Source organism: Vigna angularis, chromosome 3, assembly GCF_016808095.1.
Source record: "Vigna angularis cultivar LongXiaoDou No.4 chromosome 3, ASM1680809v1, whole genome shotgun sequence".
Taxonomy (NCBI): Eukaryota; Viridiplantae; Streptophyta; class Magnoliopsida; order Fabales; family Fabaceae; genus Vigna; species Vigna angularis.
The window spans coordinates 12,244,812-12,258,136 of record NC_068972.1 but is presented as its reverse complement, the minus strand read 5'-3'; the positions used below and the strand labels follow the sequence as shown (position 1 = coordinate 12,258,136).

The following is a 13,325-nucleotide window of genomic DNA, read 5'->3' as shown; positions in this document are numbered from 1 at the left end:
TATATAGAAAGGAACTGTCATAAGAATCTACACATCCATTTGTTTTGCTATTCACTTTTTACATAAGAGACACTCTTCAACAAAAATCTCATACAACATGATTTACCCTTGTCAAAATTTTAGATGAACATTATAAAAGGTGTATATGATGGATTGTCATGCGTATATATGGGCTATGAGTGTTCTTCGTTAATTTTAGGCCCTATTATTATCATATTTAGTTTTCAAAATCAGCAAATTGGAATTCTAGATCTTGAGGTACTTTAATCTACCCTAATAAATTCAAACCTGGTCAATGACAGTCGTAGCATGTGCTTATGTGCAGAGGATATGTAAATGGGAGAATATCCTGTCTACGAGTCAAAATCAATCTTCTGATTAGTATGAATGAATCATGATTTGAATGCATAATAAACTGAAAACAAGAAAAAAGACATGTCTTATTGCAAATTTCAATCCTCTTAACTAATTAACATGAACCTCTATCGCCTTACAAAAACTAAATTGCCAGAATGAAAGAAAGACTGGTAGGAAAACAAGATAATAAATTCAATATACCAACTGTTAATTGTATCTTATAATAAGAATCCGAAAACACACATACGAAATACAAGCAAAAGGATAAAAACCTAGGTTATTGCTGCTCCCTTATATACACATATTCAACTGTCAAATGCTCGTGCATATACTTGGAGGTTAAGCATTTAGCTGCCTTTTTCTTTATAGTACTCTTACTTCTTCAGATATATGTATATATATAGTAGCGTACAACAATATAATTTATATATACCTCAGTGTTAGTTCTGATACTTCTTCAAACCTTTCTAGGCATCCAACCTGATAATATGTGGAGAATTTGTGATCAGCTTTCAAATTATTCCGTTTGTTATACATGTCTTAATTGGAGAAAAGACGCTTGCCCTAAATTTTTTTCTAAGAATTTAATTTGATTTCTGCTTCACGCAATCTTCTCAATTAATTATATAAAGACCTACAGAAATTTGAATTACCTGAAATTACAAATAGCCTTTTCAGTATGGATGATGGCCAAGTCTTAGCTCCAAGTCCACTTCACTATCTTTCTGGTTTCCTCTCACTTGATGAATATCATCACCCACATGATGACTTGGACCAATTTGGAGACTCAGGTTGGCACCGCGAAGCTCTTGGTTCAAACTCAAAGACCGAGACCTTGACTCATAAAACTCATAATAAAAGGCACTTGCAGGAGCTGGGGGATGAAAGTGTTTGTCACAGTTCCTCTGAGACTCCAAAACGGAGTAATTAGGCCTTGCGTGTTGTTGGTTCAAAGTTTCTGAGACAAAAGGAAAGACTATGGATTCATGACTGTTGAATTTGTTAATTGAAGGTGAAGCGTCGAGTGTGAATTGCTTGGCCTTGGCCCTGTCTTTCCTATGGATATTCATATGACCCCCCAAAGCCTGAGCGTTTGTGAAACCTCTTTTGCAGAATGTGCACTCATAAGAGCGTTTAGTTCCACCAGTGTCATCTTGTGCTTCTTCTTGATCATTTTCATCACTTAAATTCTCAGGGCTGACTGGCTTCTCTGAATTCATAGCAGTGTTGATCAATGAACACACTCTTTTCTCTCAGAAAGAAATAAATTTGTGAATCTCTTACGCTCAAAGAGAATTGCAAGATGTGAGGGCTTTATATTGAGAAAAGGATGTGTAAGAAAGGTGTGAGATATAGAGACAAGAAGAAAACGTTGGGTAAAACTGTAGAAGAGTAGCGGTTTTGTATGAAGAGAGAGTGTGATTTTGGCGTTTTGTCATGGTATTTTCCATTTAGCCGGCTCTATGATGGGTCTAAACCTTGAGAATATTTTTATCAGTTCCACCTCTCTCTCTTCCATTTCATTTGATAAAAATTTCTTCTTATGTTGCTTTCATGACGTGGAGGTGGTTTTCTTTTGGCATCGCTTGTAATTTCCTTTGCCGCGTCAATGTGACTGATTCTCGGTTACTCACAACAATTCTATTCTTAACAACGATATTATGAAGAAACTTATCACTTTTTAGTGTTTCCAACTTAATTCATAGCTGTCAATTAACTTACTATATTTGATTCAAAATGCAAACAGAATGCGCAAGAGAATGCGATATACTTTTTCCTTGTTTAACAAATGCACTATGATTCACATCACCTAAAGTAAAAAGAATAAGAAGATTTTACTGTTTTGCATGATCCCATGCACATGCTTTACGGCGTAATTCTTCTAAATATAAATATTGGAGTGTTGCATGTGAAAGCAAAATTTAACAAATGAAGGACATTCCGAGGATATGATGCACAATGTGACATGCAAGCAGAAAACGCGTTGAAGTATCCCTGGATGTCTTTATCATTCTCCTAAAAGAAAATAGTATTTTTGATATGCTGCATTTATGTTAGCGCTAGTGATTTTCTTGCATTTAACTGGCTTCCTAGCCCTTCTTCAAAAGGAAGAGACATGTGAACTATTAGCATCATCCATCTAGCGTAGTAGGGTGTACCCTAATTTGATCCCAAGCCAACCTACATTTGCATGCGATGAAATATACTCAATTTATTATATCACTAACTTTCATTCATTCAAACTGAATTAATATCCCCAACTAAACACATATCACTGTACCCTGTTTCAAATTAATGACCAAAAGGAGGGGAATGGAGCCAGTTCAAAAGGAATCATATATATTGAGGATAACCTATTGGTTATTTTAAACACAAGAATTCTCTACTCGACCAAATGTCTCCTTGTACAACAGCTCTTTAGCTGGTGCCTGATCAAGTATAGTGATCAATGTTGGCATTTTCATATAATATTTTTTGTAGAAAGAGTATACGTTTGAAACGACCAGTGATTAATCAGCTTCCTTGTAGAAAAAGCTAACTAAATCCCAAAATCAATTCATTCCAAGTTTTAGTGTGACGTTATCCTAGATATGATAAAGACTAAGTATTCAATCCTCATGAGAATAATAATCACAATTGGGTATGGGATGAAACACTGGGGTCTGTCACTGACAATTACATGAGTGCTGAACTACAGCTTGCATTGTCTTTCCAGCATGTAGTTAAGGTTGTCATGGACTTAATTATCATCATTTTTTCTTACGCCTGCGTTTCCAAAGACATGGTCAGTTCTTCTCCAATCGCGTTACAGGAACAAGGAATACTAAAATATCTTCCTGTTATAATTTCCTATAGATTACGTTTCCTAATAGTGATAAAAGGTGAAAAGTTAGATGAACTCTAAAAGCAGTTCAAATTTGTTAATTAAAAATTGTTAAAATAGTTTATTAATTCCAACTTTACCTATAGATAAAAATATATTTTTGTAATTTTTGAAATTTTGTAGCCTTTCATTTAAAGATCAATTACTTTGGAAATAAGTTTTTAGTTCTCATTATTATGTTTTTTGTCATGTATTTTATAATTAATCTTATATTATATCTTAAATTTTTCTTAAGTAAATCGAAAATAAAATGAATATATATTATACCAAAAAAGGGAAAGGAGATAAACAAAAAAAAAAAGTGTAATAAAACGTTACCTTTCGTAAGAATGGTAAAAAGTAAATTTAAATATATTTTAAGGTTCAGAAATCAGAAACTAAAAGCTAAAATGGCATCTTGAAGTGGCGTATCAGAAAGTATTAAAAGTTATTAAAATAATTAAGCTTATTTTACAAAATCACTATTAACACATAGTTAAACAAATTTTCAACAAATAAAAAAAGTTTAAAATGTTTGGAAGGGATACACTTGACAAAGTAATTATTAAACAAAAATTAATTACATTTAATATTTAGAAACATGAAAGATTCATTTTTTTAATTAGTAGAAAATTTCGTAGGAAAGTATTATAAGAAAATTAGAGTTAGCACGCATATATATACCCAAGTTTCTATTTTTTTTTCCAACATCATTGAGTAACTTATATTATGAAGTTTAAATCACATTGTTATATGAAGTCTAAGCTATGTCAGAATCGTGTAAGATTCGATTACCTCCATTATCTTGCATTCAATAAATTCAAGTTTTGTTTAGTTTGTTCGAATCCTATGAATTCCAAATTGGGTTAGAAGTGAAAGTGTTGCATCATTCCAAATTGTAGTGTTGATTGAAGTCAATATTTTGAAGCGGGGCTATAGAGATATATTTATGAACAATAGACGGTATCTAGACTTGATAATTACTTTGTCATTACCTCCCTATAAAGTAACATTGTTTGAGAGGCCTTGGACTTCGTGTAGCAAATCCAACCTATCCGAAAATATAATAAATACAATCAACACCAGTACAGTGGGTAAGTATTTATTTGAAGTCATTACTCACTCTTTATTCTCTTTATTGATCATGTGCCTTTTCTCATATGATGTCTTAATTATGTTAGAGAATTACACCTTTGTCTTAAGATCTCACATTTCAAACCAGGTAGAGTAATTCAATCAACATCGGCCAAGTTTGATCAAGCTATATTTCGGATGCATTATTAATGTTATTTGTAAAAATTCAACAAATCAAATTATTACCCAATATAATCAACAACTAACGTTAGACAATTGGGTCGACCTCACCTCAAAGGCGTGTAGACGAGGTAAATTGTTTCCACAATGTCCAAGTCATCCCTATTCCATATAAGCACTCTCACGCTTCGGCTTGTAAAGCTATAATTGGGAACAAAATTGCAACAACTCATCCTAAGAACAATTAAGCTCATACATAGGATGGACAAAATTATTTTAATTGTACTGAACTATAACTAATTATACTTTAGTGAACTAAAAAAATTAATTGTGTTATAATAAAAACTGAATTATATTATTTTATAGTTCAATTTTAAAAAAGTGAACCCCTAAAGTTATATTTTAGTTAACTATTCATTAACTTAAAATTAATTCATTTTATATTTTTTACTTGTTTGATAGTCTCTAAAGTTGTAATTTAGTTTTGACTATTACCGATTAGATCAAACTTTGGTCATGGTCATCCCAGCCAAATTTGGTCGAGGGTCAGCTTGGCCAAATTTGACCGATTTCTAGTCAGGATTGAATCGAGCGAGTTTCGACTGTGGTTGTTTCAATCGAATTTGTTTGATATTCAATAAGAGCTGTTTCGGTTAAATTGGTCTGAGGGTCGGTCGTCCTTCCTTGCTCTATTCTCTTTTTATCTTCAATCCTCTCCGAGAATGCAATCCACTTTGATGAGTTGTTGACCTGCAGAAGACACTCCAACACTCAAGTCAGATATGTTTCATAAAAAGAGGTCATTATCTTATTGTGATAGAAAAAGATGATTGTACCTGGAGATCAATTGTATATTTATAGGACTTGTGACAGCCAAGTCCATTGATTAACCATTAGTGCAATATATTTTTAGGCAATCAAACCCAATAATACGTATATTTGTAAAGCGTAAGGCAATCTGACCTATTAATACCTGTTAATTGTCCATAAATGACAATTAATTCCAATCGGTATATTTTATATAGTACAAGGGCCAACTCAGTCGAATTTCGGCCAAGATCAACTTTGTTGAGTTTTGCTTGTGGCCTTCGTGACCTAATTCAATTGATTTTAGGCTGGAGTTGACTTAACTGAGTTTCAACTGTGTCTTTTCAATCGAATTTGATCGAATTTCGACCCTAACCTATTTCAAAATTTTGCCTAACTTGGATAGTCTTAACATTTGGTTTGACCCGACTCATCACAACTTTTTTTAATTTTTTAGTTAAAAAATATTACAATTCAATTTAAAATTAGTGTAATTTGATTCAGAATTTGTGCAGTTTAAATAAAATATTAAGGTACATAGCAATTCAAGTCATATTATAGTTCAATACAGTTTATTGTATTATAGTTTGATAGAACAAAAAATAGTTCTATTCAATTCGTCTGAACTAATTTTTAGTTCAATTCAAACAAATTAGGTTTTGGTTGAATACAGTGTTTAATAATATAATGTGCAATTCATTTTTTCCATCCCTACTCATAGATAAACTTGAGATAACATACAACCTATGGTCTTGTCACTTGTAGATGATCTACTGCAACATCTGAAGTATTTATGTTTTTATGATTTCACGTGAGATGTTTGATATCAAGGACTCACATTAAATTTCGATCTAGTTTCAAATATGATTAAATACTTAATTTTTTTAATATCAAAGGCTTAGCTTTTATTTTAAAATACCTAAGATGTGGTTAGTATAGTTAAGTATCCTTTATACTAATGAAAACACAAGATTCATCAATAGGAATAGCTCGCATGTCTATAGTCTAACATGTAAGAGTAGAATCTTGAAAAAGAAAATTAGGTACCGGTACAAATGTCTTAATAATAACTTTATTATAATATGTTACATATTTGCTTCCTTGAGTATACAATTGACAACTGAAACAAACTAAATAAGCACAAGATTAATAACTATCAAATAAATATGTTAGAAAAGTTAAATCTTTCATTAACAAGAAAACAAAAAAAAATTATTAAGCTACATAAAAACTATAATAATTAACCACCATTTTGTATTGACTTCGAAAACATAATTTTTATTTTTTTATTTCAATAATATTGGATACAATCTTGAAAGAACTTTCATTTTCCACTTCTTCATAATTATATATTTCCTATTATCATTTGCATACATGAACCATGAAAGATGATGAATTTAAAATATAAATAGGATAATTTAAGTAGATTTTGTTATTATTCAAAAAATTCATACTTTCATTTAGAAGGACAAATAATTGCTCCCATATTTTGAGCTAAGAGACAATTCTTATAATTGTTAGAATCTACGAACTAACGTTGGATGTAAGCAAGAGAGTTGATTTAGAATTTAAATGTAAAGTGAAGAAATAACAATAAAAAGAAAATAGAAGAGGATTAATACACAAAGATTAAAACAGTAAAAAAAAATTGTTGCGAATTATATAGAATGAAATAAATAATCATGTTTAATTTCTACAAATGAAAGTTCTATCTACAGAAATTTTGTGAATTAACGAAGTTGCAATAAATTCCATACAAAATTGAATATTCATTTTACTATTATTGTGGTGATAGAAAACATTTTTATTATATTTTACATTGAAGATTTAGTTCGGCTTATGAAAAAAATATCCTTAAGTTTATTGTTAACGATAAAAAATGTTTCTCCGAGAAACAGGGAATACAGACTTTGCTTGATCAGTAAATTCTGATGAAGTTTGGGCTATTATGTAAGTTCCAAAGCCGGGCTAAGCCGAGAAAAAGTACGTCCTTATTGTAGATGAGATAATAAGAAGTGAAGGTGTAAAGAGTTTCTATCCAATTGTTGGAACCTGATAAACAAATCCCTCTTTATTGATCCAAACCCAAACCCTATCACATTGGAAATTAGCTATGACCGAGGATCCTTCAGGCACAATTATAGCATTCACCAAAGGATTCTCTCTCTCAATTGTAGCCTCTGCCACTGTTCCTTTCGCTCCAACCAACTCTGGCCATGACCTCTTACCTGCACATGTATACAACAACCATCATCAAACTAATACAACATACTAACTGCTATCTATGCACTTCATCCAACATATACTTTTACCTTTGCACTCCGACATTTTCTTTCGCCTTTCTTGATAATTCTTGTGTTCCAGATATACATGCCTTGTTGTGTGGGGGCTATTTATAGTTTGTTTCGTGACATTTGTCCAAATTTATATGACTTAGTTTAATACAATTATGAATGAGTTTGCAGGCCTATCGATGCTATGATAGATATTTATTAATAAACTTTTATAAATCTATTTTTTTTAAACATATAGGACATCTTATGACATTATACAAAATAAAAAGACTTAACAGAGAAGAATTGTATATAAAATTCAAAAAGATAGATTAAATTATTCTATTTAATTTAAAATATAATGATTATATTGAAACCCAAAACATATTGATGGTAATTTAATATCCGACCGACTCAGTTTACGACAACGTAGACGGACAGAGAGACTTGTAATTGAAGTTGAATTAAGAATTAGGAGTGACGACAACGATCTTAGCTTCTTGATTTAACCGGCCAAATAGCTTAAATAGTATAAATAAAATGTTTAAAATAGACCTTAACAAAGAAGGAAAAGTAAACTCCTATGAAAATATATTCTCAGTTTCTTAATATTTTTTATAAATTAAAATTAAGCTCTTCCAAAATTTTAAACTAAACTGATAAATAATTCAAATATTATTATAAAATATATTTAAAACGTAATTTAACAAAATTTAATTAAAATGATTTTATACACGTATTTTAAAAATTATAAAACTAAATTTAATCAAAATTTCAAAAATAAAAACTAAATAATCAAGAGTTTATAAATAAAAGTAACAAGTATGACCTCATCTAAGCTATTTGTGAAAGGGCCATAGCAATAATGTTTTACAGCAAGGGTCAATTATAACTCATCTATATCTTTGTATCTATTCAAAATTTTATGCAAAATGTTTAGCTGCTTAAGATAACTTGGATTGATAGCTTACTGTTTTAACCATAAATGAAAGTATTTATTGAAAATAGTACAGTGTTATTAAGACCTTTTAGTTATTGAAAAATATTAAATATGTTTGTAATTTTTAATATATTACGTATCTTTTTTATGGCATTTAATTATTCTACCATTATGATATTCACCATCCATTATTTAAGAAAAAAAAAATTTATCACTATTTTTGGCCAAAATATTTTCATTAAAAGCATGAATCGTGATTTATGTGTTGAAAATTTTTAATTTAAACTATCGAAGATGTCGAGGGAATACATAATGTTTATTAATTTTCATAAAATCAAGATTAGCACAAGTTCGCATATTTAACTTCTTATTCCTCCGAAGAAAAAACTTCCTATTTCATGTTGACTTACTACATGGACGGAGCTACGGTCCCCTTCTTAGACTGTATTTGTTAATTTCTATTCATAAATATAAATTAAAATATTGATGTTTTGTTTAATAAATTTTTATCTATATTATCTTTTGTGTTGGTTTTTTTACTAAAATATATTTAATTAAAATAAGAAATTAAACTAAAGAAGAAGAGAGAAAAAAAATTCAATAACAAATATTTGAAAAAAAAAACCTCCTACAGATTCAAAAATACGTACATATACTCTGGTTTGTACTAATTCAAAAATTACAGTTCAGTTTATTTAATTTTTTATTTGATAAAAACATATTAAATTAATTTTAGTTTAATTTGAAACAAATTCTACATCATTTTTAGAAACACGTGGGTTAAAATTTTAAAATAGAAGAATTCCATATTCACTTTTCTAACCGGAGACAAATCATCAATCGAAACCATCGAAACCATCTATTTTTTATGATTAAATCTGACGATCAGAAGTGCTCTCGTTCTTTAGTTATATTATCCTGTTACCAGAAAAAATCCAGAAGGAGTAGAGCACACTTTTTAATGGCAGATTCATTCATGTCATGAATATTGAAACTTTTATGCATAAGTCATAACGTACAAATTTTATTATATTAGATTAATTTTCTTAATTAACCAGCAATAAATGGAGATAAATAGTTAATTCCTTGGAGAAAAAATGAAACATAGTTTGAACATAATGAAAAATGAGAAGAAGAAGAAGAAGGTAATTTGTTATATATGATGATCCTTGTTTTATTTTGAAAGAAATAACATAATTGAATATAAGTCGTTATTTAAATAGTATATTGATGACTTATAAGATATGAAGTGGGTGAGTGTGAAGTTGCTATCCAATGATGGGAGTCTGATAAACGATTCCCTCTTTAGTGACCCAAACCCGAACCCTGTCACAACGGAAATCAGTGGTGACAATGGATCCCTTCAGCACAGTTTCAGCTTCCACATAAGGATTCTCTCTCTCAATCGTAGCCACTGCCACCGATCCTTCAACTCCGACCAACTCAGGCCATGAACTCTTACCTGCACACATATCAAATATCAAATTTTATATCAAACCCACAACCCTTATTCTATTCATGCTTCCCATACAACAGATTTACCTTTGCACTCCGACATTTTTTCTCTTCTGCTTTCTTAATGCAATTCTTCTCTGTGTGATTTAGATGCGTTGATATGAGGGGGTATTTATAGTTTCTTCTAAGGCAATCTTATGTGCCTACTTTTCAATTATGTACGCTTCAAGTTAATCAGATTCTCAATATTCATCCAAACAACATTTGTCAAACATTTTCGATCTCACGCAAACAGTCTTCTATTTTGAAACTCTTAGCTGCTCATCAACCCTTCAAATGTTTACACACATAGATTTCAATTTCTAATCTTGCCGCTTACTCTTTCATGACCCAAAGTAAGTTGTGGCGTTGTATAATTGCTTGCCATAACGTATATTACAGTTATATTATAATTTATCAATATGTAAGCTTTTGCATTTACTTTTGCAAAAAATATAAATCACTTTCTTAAAAATAATATATGATATACATAAGTTAATTGATTAAAATTAATTTTATCTGATATTTTAATTAGGATAAAAGCACAACAAAGTCTATTTGAATGACTTAAAGGTTAGATTTATGAAGAGATATTCACGTACATACAAAATCATAACTATTATATATCCTTTTAACCAGAATTCATTCAAATTGTGGATATCACTTAAAAGAAGATTTTCTAACCAAAATATAGAAATTATATAGATTATGTAAGTTGGACATTGTTGTTGGATTTTCTATTCTCTTTTTGGTATTTGGACAGCAGGTTTATAAGGTGGCATCCAGTTTCACCCAAGTTGAAGCGATTTGAGAGCGTCATCACCACTGTAAGAAAGAAAGGTTAAGGATTAGAAAAAAAAAATATAGTACAAGATAGGAACTGAGAGAAGCAGGACTTGATCAACTTTTAGGATTGCAAAAGTAAAAGAAAGATTGCCTCATACGCCTTTTCAGGGAGCATGAGGGAATTTTTCACTAGTAGTAACTATTTCCAGGAACTATAGGCATTCTTAGGGCGATCGTAAATATTGTCACAAAATTAAAATTTTAGCTCATTTAGAATTTTATTTCCCCAATACTTTTGATTCCTAAAGAATGGATTTGGGAGAGAGTGTTTGAGGAGATTTGAGAGAATTTGAAGGTAAATTTTTTTAATCTGTCACATCAATCAAATCTTACACTAATCTTCACAAACTTTACTTTCAAATTCACTCTCACTTACCTCCAAATCTACTCAAACAAACAATAAAAAAATTTACCTTCAAATTCCCTCAATCACTCTTCCCAAATCCATTCAAGTGAACAAAACCTAAAAGAAAGTTTTAATTACCCTAATCTAAGTTGCAGATAGTCCAAAATCAATCCCAATAATAAAAGTTTAAAAAGAACTTTTTCTTCAGATATGAGTCCACATATTCATTATATATATATATATATATATATATATATATATATATATATATTATTGGTTTCTCAATAAAGAAGTGTTAATATATATAGTCACTCTTCACCATTCTTCCAAAAAATACTCAATTTATCTATTAACAATATTTTTAAAATTATTGTGATCAGTAATTTCTAGCAAAAGTTGCTTCATTTTGGTACCAATCCTATGCGTCGTGCATGTTTTGCTGTGACGTAGGATGGAAGCTAATCATAATAATCACGTTGTCAAAATTTATACAGAATGATTTGTCAAACTATATAATGTCACGCAACTGTGCTATTTGAAAATCTTTTGCAGCTGAATTGTCTGACTGTAATCACAAACCTTCAAAATTCTAACCTATCCACATATATGGAAGTGTTCGCAAGATGTTTTATTTTTGCAACGTAATCAAATTTTTGTAAGGTAATAGATTTGGATTAAAAAACACAAAAGAACTTCGTTGATAAATTCAAAAAATTATGTGAGCTTAGTCACGATTCGTAGTTATGTTGGGGTGGACAAGTTTTATAGAGGTTAGCTTACATTGTTCCATTTTGTCAAGCTAAAACGAGGTAAGACGGTTCACGTTACCATCCCTACATACACTCAATCAAAGAGATTGATCTAAACTCTCCTAAACATGTTTATTCCTCAAACTTAGAATTAGTGTGATGAAAAATGAATTCCTTCGTCTTAGGAATTTTTCACTTGAATGAGCTTGTGAACAAAAGTGTAAAAGTAATCTTAATAACGTGCCAAAATTATTTTATGAATTTGAAAATTTGAAATGAGTATCTTCTAGATGAGGACTTTTAGAACTATAATATCTCTAATACACTATTTCTTCATCTCCCTTTCAATAATTATTAACAAGAAAGGTGTTATATTCCTCTGTAGAACTCTATCTAATATAAAATAAATTTGCATTTATCTTTTTCTTTGCATAATATGTAAAGAACTTCCCATCAAGATAACAAAATTTTTGTAAAATATGTAGTTCACAAGAAATACATCATCCTATTCATCGGTATAATTATGGAAATACTTCTCAAGAAAGTCTAACATTAAGTATGTTACTTGGTTAATTGTTAGTTAGAATTAATAATTCGGTTTTATAACTAAATAATAATATGATTGGATATATCATTACTTGATTAACTATATCATCTTAAGTGGGTACATCACATATTTACTAAGTGTGTACTTTGCTGGTAGAAAAGAGTTTTGACACCGGTTATTTTGGATATTGTATTTTGGTTCAACAATCGAAACATATTTAGATGAAATGAAAAAAAATAATTTTTTTAACATATTCAAATGAGATAAAAAAAAAAGAATAGTTAATTTTTTGTTTCAGTTATGAACCAAAGCATAAAATTCAATATTATGTTTCAATTTTAGGAGAATCGAAGCATGAAAACATAAATAAATAATAAAAAAAAATTGACTTCGATTCTCGTGAAAATCGAAACCTAATTTCTTTCTAATTTTTTATTTATTTTAAGAGTATTAGATTTTGATTATTACCATAAGCAAAATCTGATACTTTAAAATTATAAAATATTTTAAATAAGAAAGAATATTAAGCATCAATTATTACTAGAAAGTTTATTTAAATACTTTTTTTTTTCTAACTACATATTAAATTGCACAAAATTAGAAAGAATGGACACGTTATATTTATCACACTTGCAATCAGTAAAAATCTAAATACAATAATATGTTATCTTACAATCAAATATACATCTAAGTATAAAACATAATTAACAAATATTAATGAATTTTAAGAAGATGAAATGACAAGGATTAAGAAGAAAAAGAAGAAAAAATTGCGAAACAAAAATTTAGAAGAAGAAGAAACTATAGTATTCTCACAAAGAATAAGTAATGAAGGTCATTGTACAACTT

General features: G+C 29.6%; 1 protein-coding gene across 1 annotated transcript; it reads right to left on the bottom strand.

Moving 5' to 3' along the window:
- Positions 1-520: 520 nt before the first annotated feature.
- On the bottom strand, positions 521-1,625 carry LOC108324702 (transcriptional regulator TAC1). The gene is made up of 2 exons (XM_017557639.2): positions 1,011-1,625; positions 521-837 (listed from the first exon to the last, which is right to left on the bottom strand). Exon 1 carries the CDS (start codon positions 1,575-1,577, stop codon positions 1,032-1,034), a length of 546 nt encoding a protein of 181 aa, XP_017413128.1. The 5' UTR covers positions 1,578-1,625; the 3' UTR covers positions 521-837; positions 1,011-1,031.
- Between the last annotated feature and the right edge of the window lie 11,700 nt (positions 1,626-13,325).

What these genes read in the sequence shown, in the direction of transcription:
- LOC108324702 (XM_017557639.2), bottom strand. Translation starts at nt 1,577, where the DNA reads ATGAATTCAGAGAAGCCAGTCAGCCCTGAGAATTTAAGTGATGAAAAT.